General features: G+C 42.4%; 1 protein-coding gene across 2 annotated transcripts in view; it reads right to left on the bottom strand.

Annotated features, from left to right (window-relative positions):
* The window catches only part of CRACR2A (calcium release activated channel regulator 2A), a 54,157-nt gene that overhangs the window by 2,788 nt on the left and 34,630 nt on the right, over nucleotides 1-16,739 (bottom strand). For both annotated transcript variants that reach the window (XM_079975195.1, XM_079975194.1), the window contains 10 exons: nucleotides 16,420-16,607; nucleotides 15,259-15,330; nucleotides 14,824-14,869; nucleotides 12,530-12,618; nucleotides 11,277-11,604; nucleotides 6,406-6,538; nucleotides 5,339-5,420; nucleotides 4,488-4,602; nucleotides 2,360-2,461; nucleotides 120-196 (listed from right to left, as the gene is read on the bottom strand). In XM_079975195.1, coding sequence (XP_079831321.1) covers nucleotides 120-196; nucleotides 2,360-2,461; nucleotides 4,488-4,602; nucleotides 5,339-5,420; nucleotides 6,406-6,538; nucleotides 11,277-11,604; nucleotides 12,530-12,618; nucleotides 14,824-14,869; nucleotides 15,259-15,330; nucleotides 16,420-16,607 — 1,232 coding nt within the window. The remainder of the gene's footprint in view (nucleotides 1-119; nucleotides 197-2,359; nucleotides 2,462-4,487; nucleotides 4,603-5,338; nucleotides 5,421-6,405; nucleotides 6,539-11,276; nucleotides 11,605-12,529; nucleotides 12,619-14,823; nucleotides 14,870-15,258; nucleotides 15,331-16,419; nucleotides 16,608-16,739) is intronic.

The following is a 16,739-nucleotide window of genomic DNA, read 5'->3' as shown; positions in this document are numbered from 1 at the left end:
TGAGAAGCAACACCAACACCAGGACCACTCAAACATCATGAACACACTCGTTCACTGGAACCCATTTATAAAACTTGATGGACCCTAGTCTGCAAAGCATCCTTAACACTTTTCCTTACCTGGCCAAGTGTCGGACAGACTTGTTTATGCCGTCACCTGACAGAGCACTGCATTCATAGAAGATTAAATTGTAATCCTATCATAGAAAAGAAAAAAAGCATTGCTCACATCATTTAGCAACAAGCACCCTTGGGGACTAAATCTAAATTTATACATATATCTCAAGAATCTCATTCCACTGTAAAAGCATCCGCTGTCCCCTAAAATATATTTGTATTTATGTAACAGCCACTATGACTTCCTTTATTGCTGCATTGTGGCGGTTAGATTTTTTAAAATATAATTTTGCCACTGTAGTCATGTATTGCGTTGAGACAATCACTTTTCATAATGAGATGATACACACCGATAGTTACATAATTTAAGGCCTGGATTTGCTGGAAGAGATTTACATATGGCCCTTTTGAAGGCTATCTAAATACCCCGACATTTCCTTTGGGTTTAGGAGCAGGGAGAGCTCCTTCTGACACATCGATCAATAATACATCATTGGTACAGTGGTACCTTGGTTCTCAAACGCCTTGGTTCCCAAACGCCAAAAACCCAGAAGTTAAGTGTTCCAGTTTTCAAACTTTTTTTGAAGTCGAACGTCCGATGCAGCTGTCAGCTATTGTTTCCAGGGCGCCTGCACCAATCAGAAGCTGCACCTTGGTTTTCAAACATTTCAGAAGTCAAATGGACTTCCAGAACAGATTAAGTTTGGTGCTTTTGTTTTAGCTATTTATTTTCCGTTTTTGTGGCTTTTTCAGTTAATTTGTTTTTGTGACTGTGTGAAACCCAGTTCAGCTACTGATTGATTGTGTGATTGCAGAAATTGATAAAAGCAATAATAAAATAATAAATAATAATAAAACAATAAAAACAATAACTATTATTAGTGCAGATAAGGAAAAAAATGTAATTTTAATTTTTATCATCTACAACACTGTCTTATTTATTTTATAGTACAGTATTGATTGTTGCTTTCATTTTATGGCTCAATTGTCTCTTTAGATAGTAAAATTGATGTTAAATTGCTGTTTTCGGAGTTGTTTTTAAAAGTCTGGAACAGATTAATCCGTTTTGCATTACTTTCTATGGGAAAGCATGTCTTGGCTTTGGAACGCTTTGGTTTCGGAACGGACTTCCAGAACGGATTAAGTTTGAGAACCAAGATACCACTATATAGGCTTCAAACCAGAATCACCCTTGTCCTGAGTGTCATTTTTCATTTTTGACTGCTAAGCTTACTCTGCAGTGTTTGGTGAGGTACATTGTCTAAAGCTCTTTGGAAGTCCAAGTACACAATGTCAACCAGATTACCTCTATCTGCTTGTTGACACTCTCAAAGAATTCTGATAAGTTTGTAAGATCTATTGGGTTTTTCCTCTTGCAGAAGTCAAGTTGGTTCTGCTTCAGTTGGGCTCTTTCTTCGACGTGCTTAAAAGTAGTGCACGGCTTAATTTTGGTAGTATCCAGCTTTATATACTATGAGAGAGCTGTGACTTTCACCTTTAAACCAAGGTGGAGGATGCAACTGCTGGTGCCAGGGATGAGGAGAAGTACCATATTTTTTGCTCTATAAGACTCACTTTTTCCCTCCTAAAAAGTAAGGGGAAATGTGTGTGCGTCTTATGGAGCGAATGCAGGCTGCGCAGCTATCACAGAAGCCAGAACAGCAAGAGGGATTGCTGCTTTCACTGCACAGCAATCCCTCTTGCTGTTCTGGCTTCTGAGATTCAGAATTTTTTTTTTCTTGTTTTCCTCCTCCAAAAACTAGGTGCGTCTTGTGGTCTGGTGCGTCTTATAGAGCAAAAAATATGGTATTTTACTCCTCTTCTCTAGGGCCACAGGGCAAATTTGCAGCTGCCCATAGATTCCCATCCATCTATAGTGCCTTCTCATCAAAAGGAAAGCTGTTCTTGAACCCAGGATCACGAAATCGATGTACTCAAAGAAAGGTGCTCCCTCACGAAGAGGATAAGTAAACCAGCTCTAATTGAAACAGGCAATTCAGAGGGATTTTTTCTTGAAACTTGATCATCACATTGTGAAAGCAAGCCCTTCTTCAGTCGTAATGAGATAGCTTCAAAGGCCTCAGTTTAATGAGATATACAAAATCAAATATTTGACTTCATGCCACAGATGGGTAATATTCATTGACCTTGTTATCACAGAAGTTGTTCCCAAGAGGAACATGGAGTTTTGTTAAATGTACATTACTGGTTGTTTTTAGAACTGTATGTTCTTCATACTGTACCTTGGCTAAATGCTCTCCTAATCCCTTGGGGATTTCCCGTTCTTTTTCATTATCTGTTTTGTTCCCAAGCAAGAGGACAGGAATATTCTCCCCTGCTGCTTCCTAGAAGATAACGAACAGCAGTTAAAATACGGGTTCTCTCCTGAGAGCATTGAAAGCTCATAGCCGGCACTGCAAGCAGACACAAAAATAAGTGCACCCAATATTCCAGATATACATTGTGGTTATAATATTCTGTTATAAATGCCTAATTGATTTATTAATAATATAATATGCCTTTTGCTATTGTTGTTCTGTTTAGCTTACGTTTTAGTTGCTGTTTTGTTAATGGTGTTTTACAGATTGCTTTATTGGTGGTTTGTTAATTATTTTGTATGATTTATGCTGTATTTGTGATGTTCTAATATGCTATTGTGATTTATTGTTTGTAAGCCACTTTGAAAGCTGGACCATAAAGAAGGCTGATTGCCGAAGAATTGATGCTTTTGAATTATGGTGCTGGAGGAGACTCTTGAGAGTCCCATGGACTGCAAGAAGATCAAACCTATCCATTCTGAAGGAAATCAGCCCTGAGTGCTCACTGGAAGGACAGATCCTGAAGCTGAGGCTCCAATACTTTGGCCACCTCATGAGAAGAGAAGACTCCCTGGAAAAGACCCTGATGTTGGGAAAGATGGAGGGCACAAGGAGAAGGGGACAAAGGGGACGAGATGGTTGGACAGTGTTCTCGAAGCTACCAGCATGAGTTTGACCAAACTGTGGGAGGCAGTGGAAGACAGGAGTGCCTGGTGTGCTCTGGTTCAGGGGGTCACGGAGAGTCGGACATGACTAAACGACTAAACAACAACAACAAGCCACTTTGAGAGTAATTTTAGTGAAAAGTGACATAGTAATACAATTAATCAACCACATCCCTATTTTAACTACGTACACATTAGTGGTTTTGAACCAACGGCTGCGTTTCCAGTGCTTTTTTTATGTTGCTGTTCACACCAGAGAAGTGTGTGTGGATGACCCTCACGCTGAACTCCAAATTACTGATGCTGTCATTCACACGCCCAAGAGCTGCCTGAATTGTACGCATCTCAGCTTAACCGTGGCTTCTGTTTTCTAACTGAATGTAAGCTTGTTTGAGGGAAAGCACACCAAACAGCAGAATTTCTCACGAAGAGACAAGATAACCTTGGATTGTGGCTAATGTCCTGTTTCAAACACGAGCAGTAGAAGTGTGCGGGAGCCAGGGTAAAGGTAAAAGGTAAATGACCCCTGGACCATAGCTGTCAACCGTCCCTTATTTGGTGGGAAACTCCCATATCCCAGTGCTGTGTCCCGCTGCTGTCCCTTATTGATGATGTCCCTTAAATTTCCTGGGTTTCAAAGGAAGCAGCTCCTCTCCCTCCCTCCCTGCTGGCCAGGGAGGAGGGAGGCTCCAACTGTGTTGCTTGGCTGCGTTGTTCACCCAATTAGGAGTCTAAGAACGACTGGGGGGTGGAGCTTGCATGCCTTGTGCTGATCAAATCGGCCGCGTTGCCTGGGGATTCGCCTTTGCTCAGCGCTTCCCAGCGGAGAGGTGACGGTGGTTTTCCTTGCTGCATCCCCTTTGCCAGGTTGCTGCACTGTGGGAACCACTGCTTAAGGCTTCATTTGGCTGCTGGCTGGGCTTTCTGAACATACCTGTGCTGGGAAAATCCCTTATTTTGGCTGCTGATCCCTTATTTTTGAGGCTGCTGGTCCCTTATTTTCAAATCTGTAAGTTGACAGCTATGTCCTGGACGGTTAAGTCCAGTCAAAGGCGACTATGGGGTTGCGGCGCTCATCTCGCTTTCAGGCTGAGAGAGCCAACGTTTGTCCATAGACAGCTTTTCGAGTCATGTGGCCAGCATGACTAAACCACTTCTGGCGCAACGGGACACCGTGATGGAAGCCAGAGCCCACAGAAACGCCATTTATCTTCCCGTCGCAGCGGTACCTATTTATTTGCTTGCACTGGCCTGCTTTCGAGCTGTTAGGACAGAGCAACTGCGGGGATTCAAACTGCCAACCTTCTGACTGGCAAGCCCAAGAGGCTCAGTGGTTTAGATCACAGCGCCACCCACATCCCTGGAGCCACACTCTCAATCCTTCTTACCTCAATGCTCACTAACCATTGCTTCACAGCTGTGAACGACTCTTTTGCTGTTATGTCATACATCACAACCACGCCGTCAGCTTTTCGAAAGAACTGCTTGGTGATGCTGCGGTACCTGAAAATCAGTTCTCTTTATGAATCTTCTGTCATTAGCACCAAAAGCATACAGCAGATAAAGCCAACAGAACAACAAGCCTCGAAAACAGATGATCTGACCATACAGTGGTACCTTGGGTTACATACGCTTCAGGTTACATACGCTTCAGGTTACAGACTCCGCTAACCCAGAAATAGTGCTTCAGGTTAAGAACTTTGCTTCAGGATAAGAACAGAAATCGTGCTCCGGTGGCCTGGCGGCAGCGGGAGGCCCCATTACCTAAAGTGGTGCTTCAGGTTAAGAACAGTTTCAGGTTAAGAACCGACCTCCGGAACAAATTAAGTACTTAACCCGAGGTACCACTGTATAGGGTGACCCCAAGGTTGCAGGATATGACGACAATTCACAGCAGGGCATAGCATATGTTCAGTTTCTCACCCCTGGCATAAGGGTTATTGGATTGCTACAGGTAGAAACCACCAGGAAGCAGATAGGCAAGAGTTTTAACTCCTTTAACTGAGGTAAAGGCCCTCCAGCTGTTTAGGAACTACAATTCCCATCATCCCTGACCACTGGTCCTGTTAGCTAGGGATGTACATTTTATTTTATTTTATCGCTATGGTTAGTGGCTGATGCAAATAAAGATTCTTCAACTGCCCCCACCTTAGCCCTCCAGCAGACCCCCATGCCTGGCTCGAATAAACAAAGGGCAGCCCTGCCAGTGTTGCAGCAGGACGTAAGGGCATTGCCTCACCTTTCTTGCCCAGCAGTGTCCCAGAACTGCAGCAGTACTTGGTGGTTATCCACTGGCACCATTTTTACACTGTAATCCACACCTGTAAAGGAACACAGCTTAGATTATCTCCAGGTGTGTGTGTGGGGGGGGGACGGGGGACACAGGACCTACAGCCTGCAGGCCAGTCTTGAACCACAAGGGAATCCAATTTGCCTTGCCAGGCTGTTCCCCTCAAACCACACCCACCTTTCCATCAGTTGACGTCACTAAAGGTATAATTCAGGAAACTTTTTCAGCAGGGGGCTGGTCCACTGTCCCTCAGACCTTGTGGGGGGCTGGACTATATTTTTTTGGGGGGAATGAATGAATTCCTATGCCCCACAAATAACCCAGAGATGCATTTTAAATAAAAGGACACATTCTACTCATGTAAAAACACCAGGCAGGCCCCACAAATAACCTAAAGATGCATTTTAAATAAAAGAACACATTCTACTCATGTAAAAGCACGCTGATTCCCGGACCATCCGTGGGCCGGATTGAGAAGGCGATTGGGCTGGATCTGGCCCCCGGGCCTTAGGTTGCCTACCTGTTATGTACTGAAGTTCTCACCCTGGGCCAGCAGGGGGATACTGTAGATAGTTATGCAAATGAAGGATCGAAAGTGACGTTCAGTGATTGGATAGTTTGTATGCAAATGAAGGATTGAAAGTGATGTTCAGTGATTGGATAGTTTTAGAAAGCTGCTACAGTTACGTTGTTCTGGAGCTCTATATAAGCAGGCTGACTGAGCTCTTCAGTTTAGTTCTGTTCTGGCCTTTAAATAAACAAGAGCTGTTTGAAGAATTGCTGAGTCGTCTGATATGTTCGCCCACAACTTAACACTACCCATGGTATAATTAGAAACAATTCCAAAGAATAAGAGAAATGAGACACATCTTTTAAAAAGCCAGTGTTTAGTGAGGACTGAAAATACAAGGACACGTATAAACAATGGAAATAAGTGTGGGTCACCAAGTCTGGATATGTATGAGCGGCCCAGACAAATGTGATTTGTGTGTTTTTTTTTCCTTTAACTTACTTACCGACTGTAGCAGCAGTGCCTGGGAAAAAATGGTCTTCGCAAAAACGCCTTAAAAAGGAAGTCTTCCCCACACTTGAATTGCCTACGATGACAATCTTGAATAAACCATTTGGAGCAAAGTACCCTTGTTCATCCTTCAAACAAACACAAGTGCAAATTGTTCAGTAAGCTGCACTGCACCTACTGCTAAATCATTTTGCTTTTTGAGGTGAGGAGATATTTAGAAATAAAATATCTATTTATTTAATACATTTATATCCATTCTTCAGTACTATGGGCTGGACCCAGAATAAATAAGGTAAATTTTGGTTCCACTTACATCAATTGATATCAGTAGCTTTTCTAATTGATTTCAGTCACACGCAAGGGCAACTGACTTAAGTCTGATAGTATTTCAAAATTGGCTTATATAATTCAAATAAACAATAACAAAAAAAACCCAACACGCCGCGCTCATTGCAAGAGACTCTTGACATCAAAAGATAAAAACAATACAGTCTTCTTGCAGGCAGCTGAAAACTTATCTCCTCATCTTGTAAGAAAGCTGGCCAGTGAGATAAATTTTAATCCCTGTGTTAGAGAGTTTTGTAATTTGCTCTTTTCAAGCCAGCTATATTACAGAAATCAACAAAATAATGAAAACCAAAAAGCTTAAGGAAAAAATTAGAAAAACCTAAAATAGAACAAAGCCTTAATGGGATGCCGGCTACAAACCTCATTTCACTGAACTATTCAGTTTACTCAGGAGGGAATAGAAAAATCATAAACTTTAAATGACCAAAATTCAAACAAGGGTAGAACCCCCAAAATTCTGACGTATTATAATCCTAACTGGACTTAGGTAAAGCAAAGCGCAGTAATAAAGGATTGAGGACTCAAAAGTACAGTTTCTAATACTAAATTTACAAAAAAGGTTTGAAAACCTAAATAGCAAGTTGTAAACAAAGCTCAACTTGAAGAAAGCAAAGCACAATAATAAAGGGTTAAGGACTCAACTGTGAAAATTCTAATGCTGCTTTTACAAGAAGGTTTAAAAACCTTAGTGGCACAAATTCAAAGAAAGGAATACAAGATAAATCTGTTTTAAACACCTAGTATCAGTCTTTAACATCAGCAGGAACATCAAGACCATGGGAGTGTTTCAGCCCTGTGCTTGAGTTTGTTCAAAATATAAAACAGCTTTATCTTGTATTATTTTGTACGGTTCTACCCTTGTTTGAATTTTGGTCATTTAAAGTTTATGATTTTTCTATTTCCTTCTGAGGAAACTGAATAGTTCGGTGAAACGAGGTTTGTAGCCGGCATCCCGTTAAGGCTTTGTTCTGTTTCAGGTTTTTCTAATTTTTTCCTTAAGCTTTTTGATTTTTATTATTCAGTTGATTTCCACAAGATAATATTTATAGTCGATTACTTCTCGTTTCAGGGATTTGCATGGTATTTCATTTGTTTTGTGCAATTTCTCAGTTCCGTGACTGTCTTTTTTCTATTAGCTACATTACAGAAGGCAGAGCGTTGAGGAGTGAATCTGTCTCCTACTGTTCTTCATATCCCAGTAAAGAGCCCTTTAGCTCAACAGCTACAATCAGGGGCGCCCAAACCTTTTTCAAAGAGGGCCAGATTTGATGAGGTGAACATGCGTGATGGCTGACCAAAGTTGTTGACCTAAAGCTGAGTTGAGCTTTTTTTACGATTTTAGCCCGAAGTTGTTGAGTTTTTTTTTACGATTTTACCCCAAGAGATAGACTGCCACAGGGGCCGGATTAGTCCCTTGGAACGGTCTTCTTTGGACATGCCTGAAGCAGCCCCACTCCCCATTTAGGATTGCTCGGTCCATATTTCACTATGTGCACTAGAGGCAAAATGCAAGGACATACAGAAGGTAGAGGTCCACACCTATGTGTTTGAAGGTGCTTCGTTATTATTCTATAATGTTAGAAATCGTGCTCTTTGATTTTCAAAAACATTTAATAATAATAATAATAATAATAATAATAATAATAATAATTTATTTATACCCCGCCCATCTGGCTGGGCTTCCCCAGCCACTCTGGGCGGCTTCCAACAAAACACTAAAATACAATAATCTATTAAACATTAAAAGCTTCCCTAAAGAGGGCTGCCTTCAGATGTCTTCTAAAAGTTTGGCAGTTATTTTTCTCTTTGACATCTGGTGAAAGGGCGTTCCACAGGGCGGGCGCCACTACCGAGAAGGCCCTCTGCCTGGTTCCCTGTAACTTGGCTTCTCGCAGCAAGGGAACTGCCAGAAGGCCCTTGGCGCTGGACCTCAGTGTCCGGGCAGAACGATGGAGGTGGAGCCGCTCCTTCAGGTATACTGGACCGAGGCTGTTTTAATAAAGACTCCTGAGTTTAGCAGATATGAGATAAGAGGGCAGGCCAACGATGGACCAGAAAGTGGCTGAAGAACAGTGAGCAGGAATAAACGCACAGTTCTCACGCTGAACCAACGCTTTTTAACTTGTTCTTAAATGAGTGGGAGCTAGGGATGAGCAGTAAGGTGGCTAAGTTTGCTGGTGACACCAAATTGTTCAGAGTGGTAAGACAAAAGAATAATAATAAAGTGAAGCACATTGGAACAATAAATCAATCTTAAATTCACAAGTACATTCATGAGGTCTGAATTAACAGCGACTGACTAGGAGCCATACAGGATAGCTCAATGAAAACATCACGCCAATGTGTGGTGGTTGTGAAAAGGGTGAATTCCCCACTTGGGAAAGAAAGGGATTGAAAATTTAAAACCCATTATAATGCCATTAAACAAATCAACACATGAAAAACTAGGTACAGTTCTGTTGCCATGCTTTGCAGGATACTGAAGGGTAATGGAAATTATCTAGGGGTGGAACAGCTGCTTATGAAGAATGGTAAACATATTCAGGCCTTTTTAATTTAGAAAAAAGGACACAATAGAAGTGTATAAAATCATGCATGGTGCAGAGAAAACGGATGGATGAAACTTTCAGTCCAACAGAACTCAGAGCCATCCAGTGAAGCTGAATATTGGGAGATTTGGGATACACAAAAAGAAGTACCGTACTTTTTGCTCTATAAGACTCACTTTTTCCCTCCTAAAAAGTAAGGGGAAATGTGTGTGCATCTTATGGAGCGAATGCAGGCTGCACAGCTATCCCAGAAGCCAGAACAGCAAGAGGAATTGCTGCTTTCACTGCGCAGCAATCCCTCTTGCTGTTCTGGCTTCTGAGATTCAGAATATTTTTTTCCTTGTTTTCCTCCTCCAAAAACTAGGTGCGTCTTGTGGTCTGGTGCGTCTTATAGAGCAAAAAATACGGTATTTGTTCACACAGTGCAGAGGTAAACTATGGAATTGGATTCCAGAAAAAGTTATGATGGCCAACCACTAGGATAGCTTTAAAGGAGGATTAGACAAAACTAACCCAAACTGCCACTGCTATGCCTCCGGCTACGATTGTGCAGCAGCTCTGCTGTCTAATACATGTTCTAATACAGTACTCAACATGGTGCCCTCCAGATCTTTTGGACTACAACTCCCATAATCCACGAGTGTTGGTCAGATTAGCTGGGGCTGAGAGGAATGCCCCAAACAAGGAGAAAACACCACACTGGCTCTTTCCCTGCTGTATCCTCAATACACACTCACTATGATTTTTTTTTGCTGTTGACATAGCTCAAATAGGCTTAATAGTGGGAAAAGTGGGATAGAAATAAAACATATGTTCAAAAATACAGTAAAGGTTTGCTATCTATGCTAGCATTTGATTGACGTTGGAGTGAGACTGAGTTGAGAAATAAGAGCACATATTGATATAGGAATGTATTAGATAAAATGTAAAGAAATATGCAATAATAAGACATATACATTCATTTGTAAAAAAAGAATAGACAACGGGATAGACAGGAAGTCTAGTGTGTTGGCATGTATATGATTTGGGGGGGGGAATTGTTTTTGTTTTTTCTCTTTGTTCTTTCTTTCTTTCTTTTTGTTTCATTTTCTTTCTAGGTATATAAAATTTGTATATCATTTTTGTATACATGTTGGAAATTATATTATAGTAAGTCCTGTAATGTAATACAACAACGTTTACCGATGTAATAGAAGAATGTTAACAAATAAATAAAATGCAAATTCAAAAAAACAAAAACAATAAAACAAATAGAAACTCCAGCGGGTGCAGAATGCTGCAGCGAGGCTCCTCACGGGGTCTCTGCCATGGGAGCATATTCACCCAGTGCTTTTCCAGCTGCACTGGCTCCCGGTGGAGTACAGGGTCAGATTTAAGGTGCTGGTTTTGACCTTTAAAGCCCTTCACGGCCTAGGACCCTCGTACTTCCGGGACCGCCTCTCCCGGTATGCCCCACGGAGAGCCTCAAGGTCCATAAATAGCAACACCCTATTGGTCCCGGGCCCTAAGGAAGTTAGATCGGCTTCAACCAGAGCCAGGGCCTTTTCAGCACTGGCTCCTGCCTGGTGGAACGCTCTGCCTCATGAGACCAGGGCCCTGCGGGATCTGGTTTCTTTCCGCAGGGCCTGTAAGACAGAGTTGTTCCGCCTGGCCTTTGGCTTAGAGCCAGTTTGATTCCCTCCCCCTCTTTCTTTTTCCTTTTTCCTCCTGTGTTGAGGCTGCATTTTAATATTTTAATGTTTCAATATTTTAATTGTTGTATTTTAATCTTGTTTTTAAGTTGTATTCACTCAACTTGTTTATATTATTGCTTGTTAGCCGCCCTGAGCCCGACCGTGGCTGGGGAGGGCGGGGTATAAATAAATAAATATTATTATTATTATTATTAATGTAATGCACACAGCGGAGATAGCCATAAATTAGCCAAAATCCACCTCCAAAATAAAAACAATGCAGTTTTGTTTCTTACATTTGCTAGTGTTTCTTTTCCTACTGGCTGTCCCCTGGGAAAGGAAGGTGTTTGTTCAGATGGTGATTCTGTTTGGATCTCATTCATTTCCAGTTCTGGCAAGTTAGTTTCATCTTCTTCAGACCATTTGGTTAGCGTCCTCTCTCCCGGTCTATTTAGAAGCTGGGGCAGGTGATCTTCTTCAATTGATATTAGTCTTTGTAGAGGCCTTATTTGAGTCAGTCCCTCACCAGCAGCAGAATCAGAATCAAACGAAAGATACCCATTCAAACCAGTGGAATTTCTTCTCCTTTCAGTGTTAAATGTATCGTCGTCTTCTGAAGACTGGCTAGAAAAAGCATTACCAAACATAACATATTTTAAACTCCTTATACCACATCTGTGTATCATTTAAACTCTCTGTATCACATCTCTATATCACGTTGGATGCCTGTACAAATTTAATTCAGAACTTTGAATTTGAAATTTGGGTTCATATTTTGAATATGTTTTGAATATGATCCCTATCTGAACAGGACAGCAAAGAAATATAAAAGCAATCTGTATTTCTGTATGGAGAAAAACTATATAGATGCAGGGAATAAATACAGTGGTACCTCAGGTTAAGTACTTAATTCGTTCCGGAGGTCCGTACTTAACCTGAAACTGTTCTTAACCTGAAGGAGCGTCTCCACCCCCATCATCCAGCCTGGACACTGAGGGCCTTCTGGTGGTTCCCTGATTGTGAGAAGTGAGGTTACAGGGAACCAGGCAGAGGGCCTTCTCGGTGGTGGCGCCCTTCCTGTGGAACGCCCTTCAGATGTGAAGGAAATAAGCAGCTATCCTATCTTTAAAAGACATCTGAAGGCAGTCCTGTTTAGGGAAGTTTTTAATACTATTTTAGTACTGTTTTAAACATTTGATTGGGAGCCGCCCAGAGTGGCTGGGGAAACTCAGCCAGATGGGAGGGGTATAAATAATAAATTATTATTATTATTTATTATAACCTGAAGCACCACTTTAGCTAATGGGGCCTCCTGCTGCCGCCACACCGTGGGGCACGATTTGTGATCTCATCCTGAGGTAAAGTTCTTAACCTGAAGCACTATTTCTGGGTTAGCGGAGTCAGTAACCTGAAGCATATGTAACCTGAGGTACCACTGTAGTTCAATAAAGAACTATTTCTTACACTCATTTGAATAGTATCTAACTACAGTACATTCTGCACCCTACATTAAGAATAAATGTGCACAATAGCAAAACTAGGACCTTACCTTTTCGACAAAACCTTTTTCTCCATATATTTGCCGATGATCGAGCCCGATCTTTCTTTCCACCTTGCAGTTGGAACATTCTTACATTTCTGTAGAAATATTATAGAAACTGCCTCAAAATGAGTTACATAAAATGGCAGACTCAACACTATTTTCAGAGCAGTATACTCCTGTGAAGGGACGCGGGTGGGGCTGTGGGTTAAACCACAGAGCCTAGGACTTGCCGATCAGTGGTTCGAATCCCCACGATGGGGTGAGCTCCTGTTGCTCAGTCCCTGCTCCTGCCAACCTAGCAGTTCGAAAGCACAAAGTGCAAGTAGATAAATAGGTACCGCTCCAGCGGGAAGGTAAACGGCGTTTCCGTGCGCTGCTCTGGTTCGCCAGAAGTGGCTTAGTCATGCTGGCCACATGACCTGAAAGCTGTACTCAGCCTATAGAGCAAGATGAGCGTGCAACCCCAGAGTCGGTCACGACTGGACCTAATGGTCAGGGGTACCTTTACCTTTTTATACTCCTGTGAAGGTGTCATTTAAATAGTGTATGAGGAGGGTGGGAACTGTACAAGCATCCTAATGTGCTCCTGTGGGACAGCCATTCATTTCAATGGCATTTGCACATGAGAACTTTCCATAAATTGTGTTCTGGATCTACATCAGCAAGGAAACTTCCCTGTCTCTTGGTCCACCCCTTAGCTAGTTGACAAAAGATGTTCTGTTAGGGCTAGATTTGGGGGCTAATGTTCTTGGATGTACCCTAGAAAGGCCTGGGGATATCAACCTTTGGAATATCTGGGCGCCAAGAGGAAATAGAAACGGCATTTCAACCACATGAGCATTAAAGGCACCAAGATGAGACTGGGTGCAGGGAAGGAGGTGAAAACAGAAAACCAAAAGTGGGATCGGGAATAATCAGAAAAACAAATATGCACCGGAAGCATTTTTACTTGGTATTATAGGTCAGGACATTAATAGGCAAGATGTTAAATTGTTTTTATATGCAACAACTGCGGCAAGAGTATTGTTAGCCCAGAAATGGAAACAAGAAGAAATTCTGACGAAAGAAGAATGGCAGACAAAATTAATGAACTATGCAGAATTGGACAAAATGACAGGAAGGATTTGAAACCTGCGGGACCAGAGATTTACAGAAGATTGGAAGAAGTATATGAATTATTTGAGAGCAACTGTAATCAACAAATTACGTTAGTAGGACTACAAGAAGTTTTGTAAGGAGAAATATACGAAGTGTTACAAAGTAGAAAAAGATAGAGATCTTGGTTATGAGTTTGAAATGTAATAGGGAAAATAAGAAATGCAGACTGAGAGATTAGATTGGAAAATTTTCAGACAGGATTGATGGAAGTCTAAAACTTGAATAAGATGTAAAAGTATGTTTAATTACTGTTGAAAATGATATGTTAAAAAAACTAATAAAAATTATATATATATAAAAAAGAAAAACAAATATGCAAGGATCTTTGGAAGAGAGGAGCTTGTGCCCAAATTGTTGTTATTGATAATAAACCAATGTCCCAAATCATCTGAAAGTACAGTAGTTTTCCGTGTCTAAGACGATGTTTTCTTATTATAAAATAATGTTAAAATAATTAAATTGGGGGGCATCTTATACATGGATAGTGCAGAGGGGCGACGGGCGATTGGTTGCAGCCTTGAGCAGCATATTGTCAGTGGCGATTGGTGGCTGTGGCAAGGGCTGCTGTCGATTGGCTGCTGTGGCAGCAATTGGGCGGGTGATTGGTGGCTTCAACGACGCGTGCGATTGGCAGCGTCGGTCAGGCGGGTGATCGATTTTTGGCAATCAAAAAAGGCTCAACAACTCTGGGCAATCTCCCCCCCCGTTTTCTTAATTTAGAGTCCCCAAAAATAGGGATTGTCTTATACACAGGGGCGTGTTATACACGGAAAAATACGGTATTGTATTTGGTTTTTGATGATGTTGTCAGCACTTGTGGTAAAACTGGGTGCAAATAAGTTGACGATAATGAATGTGCACATTTGTGAATCAGTAACACAGGAAGTTGCCATCTACAAAGTCCGGCAACTGGTCCACCTGGCTCAGAACAGACAGGCAACAACTTGCCAGGGATTCTTGCAGGAAACTGTCCTAGCCCCACTTGCAAATGTCGGGATTTGAATTTGGGACCTTCTGCATGCACAGAAGGTGCTCTTCCACTTAACTACAGAGGTGTGTCGCCACAATATAGTTAAGAATCTGTCAAGGCTAAGAAAAAAACACACGTTTTATGAGTAGGTAGTCTGGGGCAGCCCACTCACCTGTAAACATTCGTCGTGTTCATCTCTCAGATATTTGTTCCTTTCTCTGCAGTGGTGGGGCACGAAAAGAAAGGAAAACAACATAGAACTTACAACATATCCTCCAACTCTGCCCGCTTATCAGTGGGGGAGTCCAGTTTGTTAAGAAATTGATAAGGTATTGTGGTAAGAAAGCGGAGAGGATTTTAAACCAAACCTTATTACAGGGGAATCCCAGCTTGCACGGTGATTCTATTCTGCAGGATGTACACAAGTCCAGTCGAGTCTGCCCCGCCCTGCTCCACCCCCTTTCAACGCTGAGAATGGCATGCATGTCAGCAGTCATACGCATGCTGATTGCATGCGAGTGGGGAGTTGCCTGTATTGAAGTTTTATAATATTTGCTCTGGTTTCCGCTGCTGGCAGGGATGGATTTGCCGCACCTTATTTTCTTACCTTAAAAAGTCCAGCTGCTTAAGAAGCCCTGACTTCTCCCTCTGTAGCATTTCTGTCACTCTGTAAACCTCACTGAAGGAGACAAATAAAAATCATCACAATAAAACCTAGCAATAACAACCATTCTTAGAGAACTGGGATCTGTGTTCTGGATCTAGTGTTCAGGTTTTTGTAACAATAACCGGCAACCTTGGGGACGCAGGTGGCTCTGTGGTCTAAACCACTGAGCCTTGGGCTTGCCGATCAAAAGGTCGGCGGTTTGAATCCCCACAGCGGGTTGAGCTCCTGTTGCTCGGTCCCAGCTCCTGCCAACCTAGCAGTCTGAAAGTACGCCAAAAAGTGCAAGTAGATTAATAGGTACCACTCTGGCAGGAAGGTAAACGGCGTTTCCGTGCACTGCTCTGGTGTCGGTGTTCCGTTGCGCCAGAAGCAGCTTAGTCATGGTACCCGTTAGAGGTGTCCAGGAGGGTTGACTCTGTCTGGGCTAACACACCTCTCCCAACAGCGGCTTGTGCAGGATCTTGGCACCCAATCCATGTTGGGGGCGACTCCCCAGCAAAAGTTTGACGCCACCAGGTTCCTATCAGGGAGCAGGAGGGCTGCCTGATGTGGGATACATGGCAAATGCCTTAGCCAAACTTTCCAGTAATCAATAAAGTCGTGGCCTAATTCAACCCAATACCAGTCCCCTGTGTTCATTCTTGTGGCCCTCCCTTCACCTGTTATGCGCCTGTGCCAGCAATGCAAATTGGACACTGTTATGTACTGAGTTTAATAGGATCGAAAATGCAGCAGTCTGATTGGACCTAGAACAATAGGATCCAAAATGCAGCAGTCTGATTGGTCCTAGAACAATAGGATTCAGAATGCAGCAGTCTGATTGGTCCTAGAACAATGCAGCAGTATGATTGGTCCGCAGGAGCCACCCAATCCAGCTCCAGGTGGAAGTGAATCCACAACCTGATTGGCTTACAGGAGAATCCCGGAATTAGCCAATCATGTGCAGTCCATTGTGTAAATAATGTATATAAAGCAGATATTGTGGGGGAACTTCCATTCCTCCTCACCACTATGAGCTGAATAAAGAGCATGAAATCCACTCTCGACTCCGAGTATATTTCAGACACATTCTGCTGTATTCCAGTTCTGGGAATCACTCACATTTCCTTTTCTTCCTGCAGTTTTTTGGCCTCATCCTGGAGCATCTGCAAGTGCTGCTGCGCAATGAGGAGCTCCTGGGATGTTCTCTCCAGTTCTTCCAGCAGCCCTTTGTTTGTAAGCTTCAGCTTGGTATTTTCTACTTTGGTCTCCTGCTTGTCATTGTGCAGCTCTTTAAATTGTCCCTCTAACTGGGTGGGAAAGAAAAACAAACAAACAAACAAATGTATTTTAAGACTTCCGGGTTAGCGCCACCGACTAATGGCGGATTCCCTCCGAGCTCCGGAGGGAATCGGCTCCGCAGGACTGGGTCTTGCCGCTGC

Source organism: Podarcis cretensis (assembly GCF_951804945.1).
Source record: "Podarcis cretensis genome assembly, chromosome: 5".
In the NCBI taxonomy this organism is placed as follows: Eukaryota; Metazoa; Chordata; class Lepidosauria; order Squamata; family Lacertidae; genus Podarcis; species Podarcis cretensis.
The sequence above is the reverse complement of the archived record's forward strand: the minus strand, read 5'-3'. Positions and strand labels throughout refer to the sequence as shown.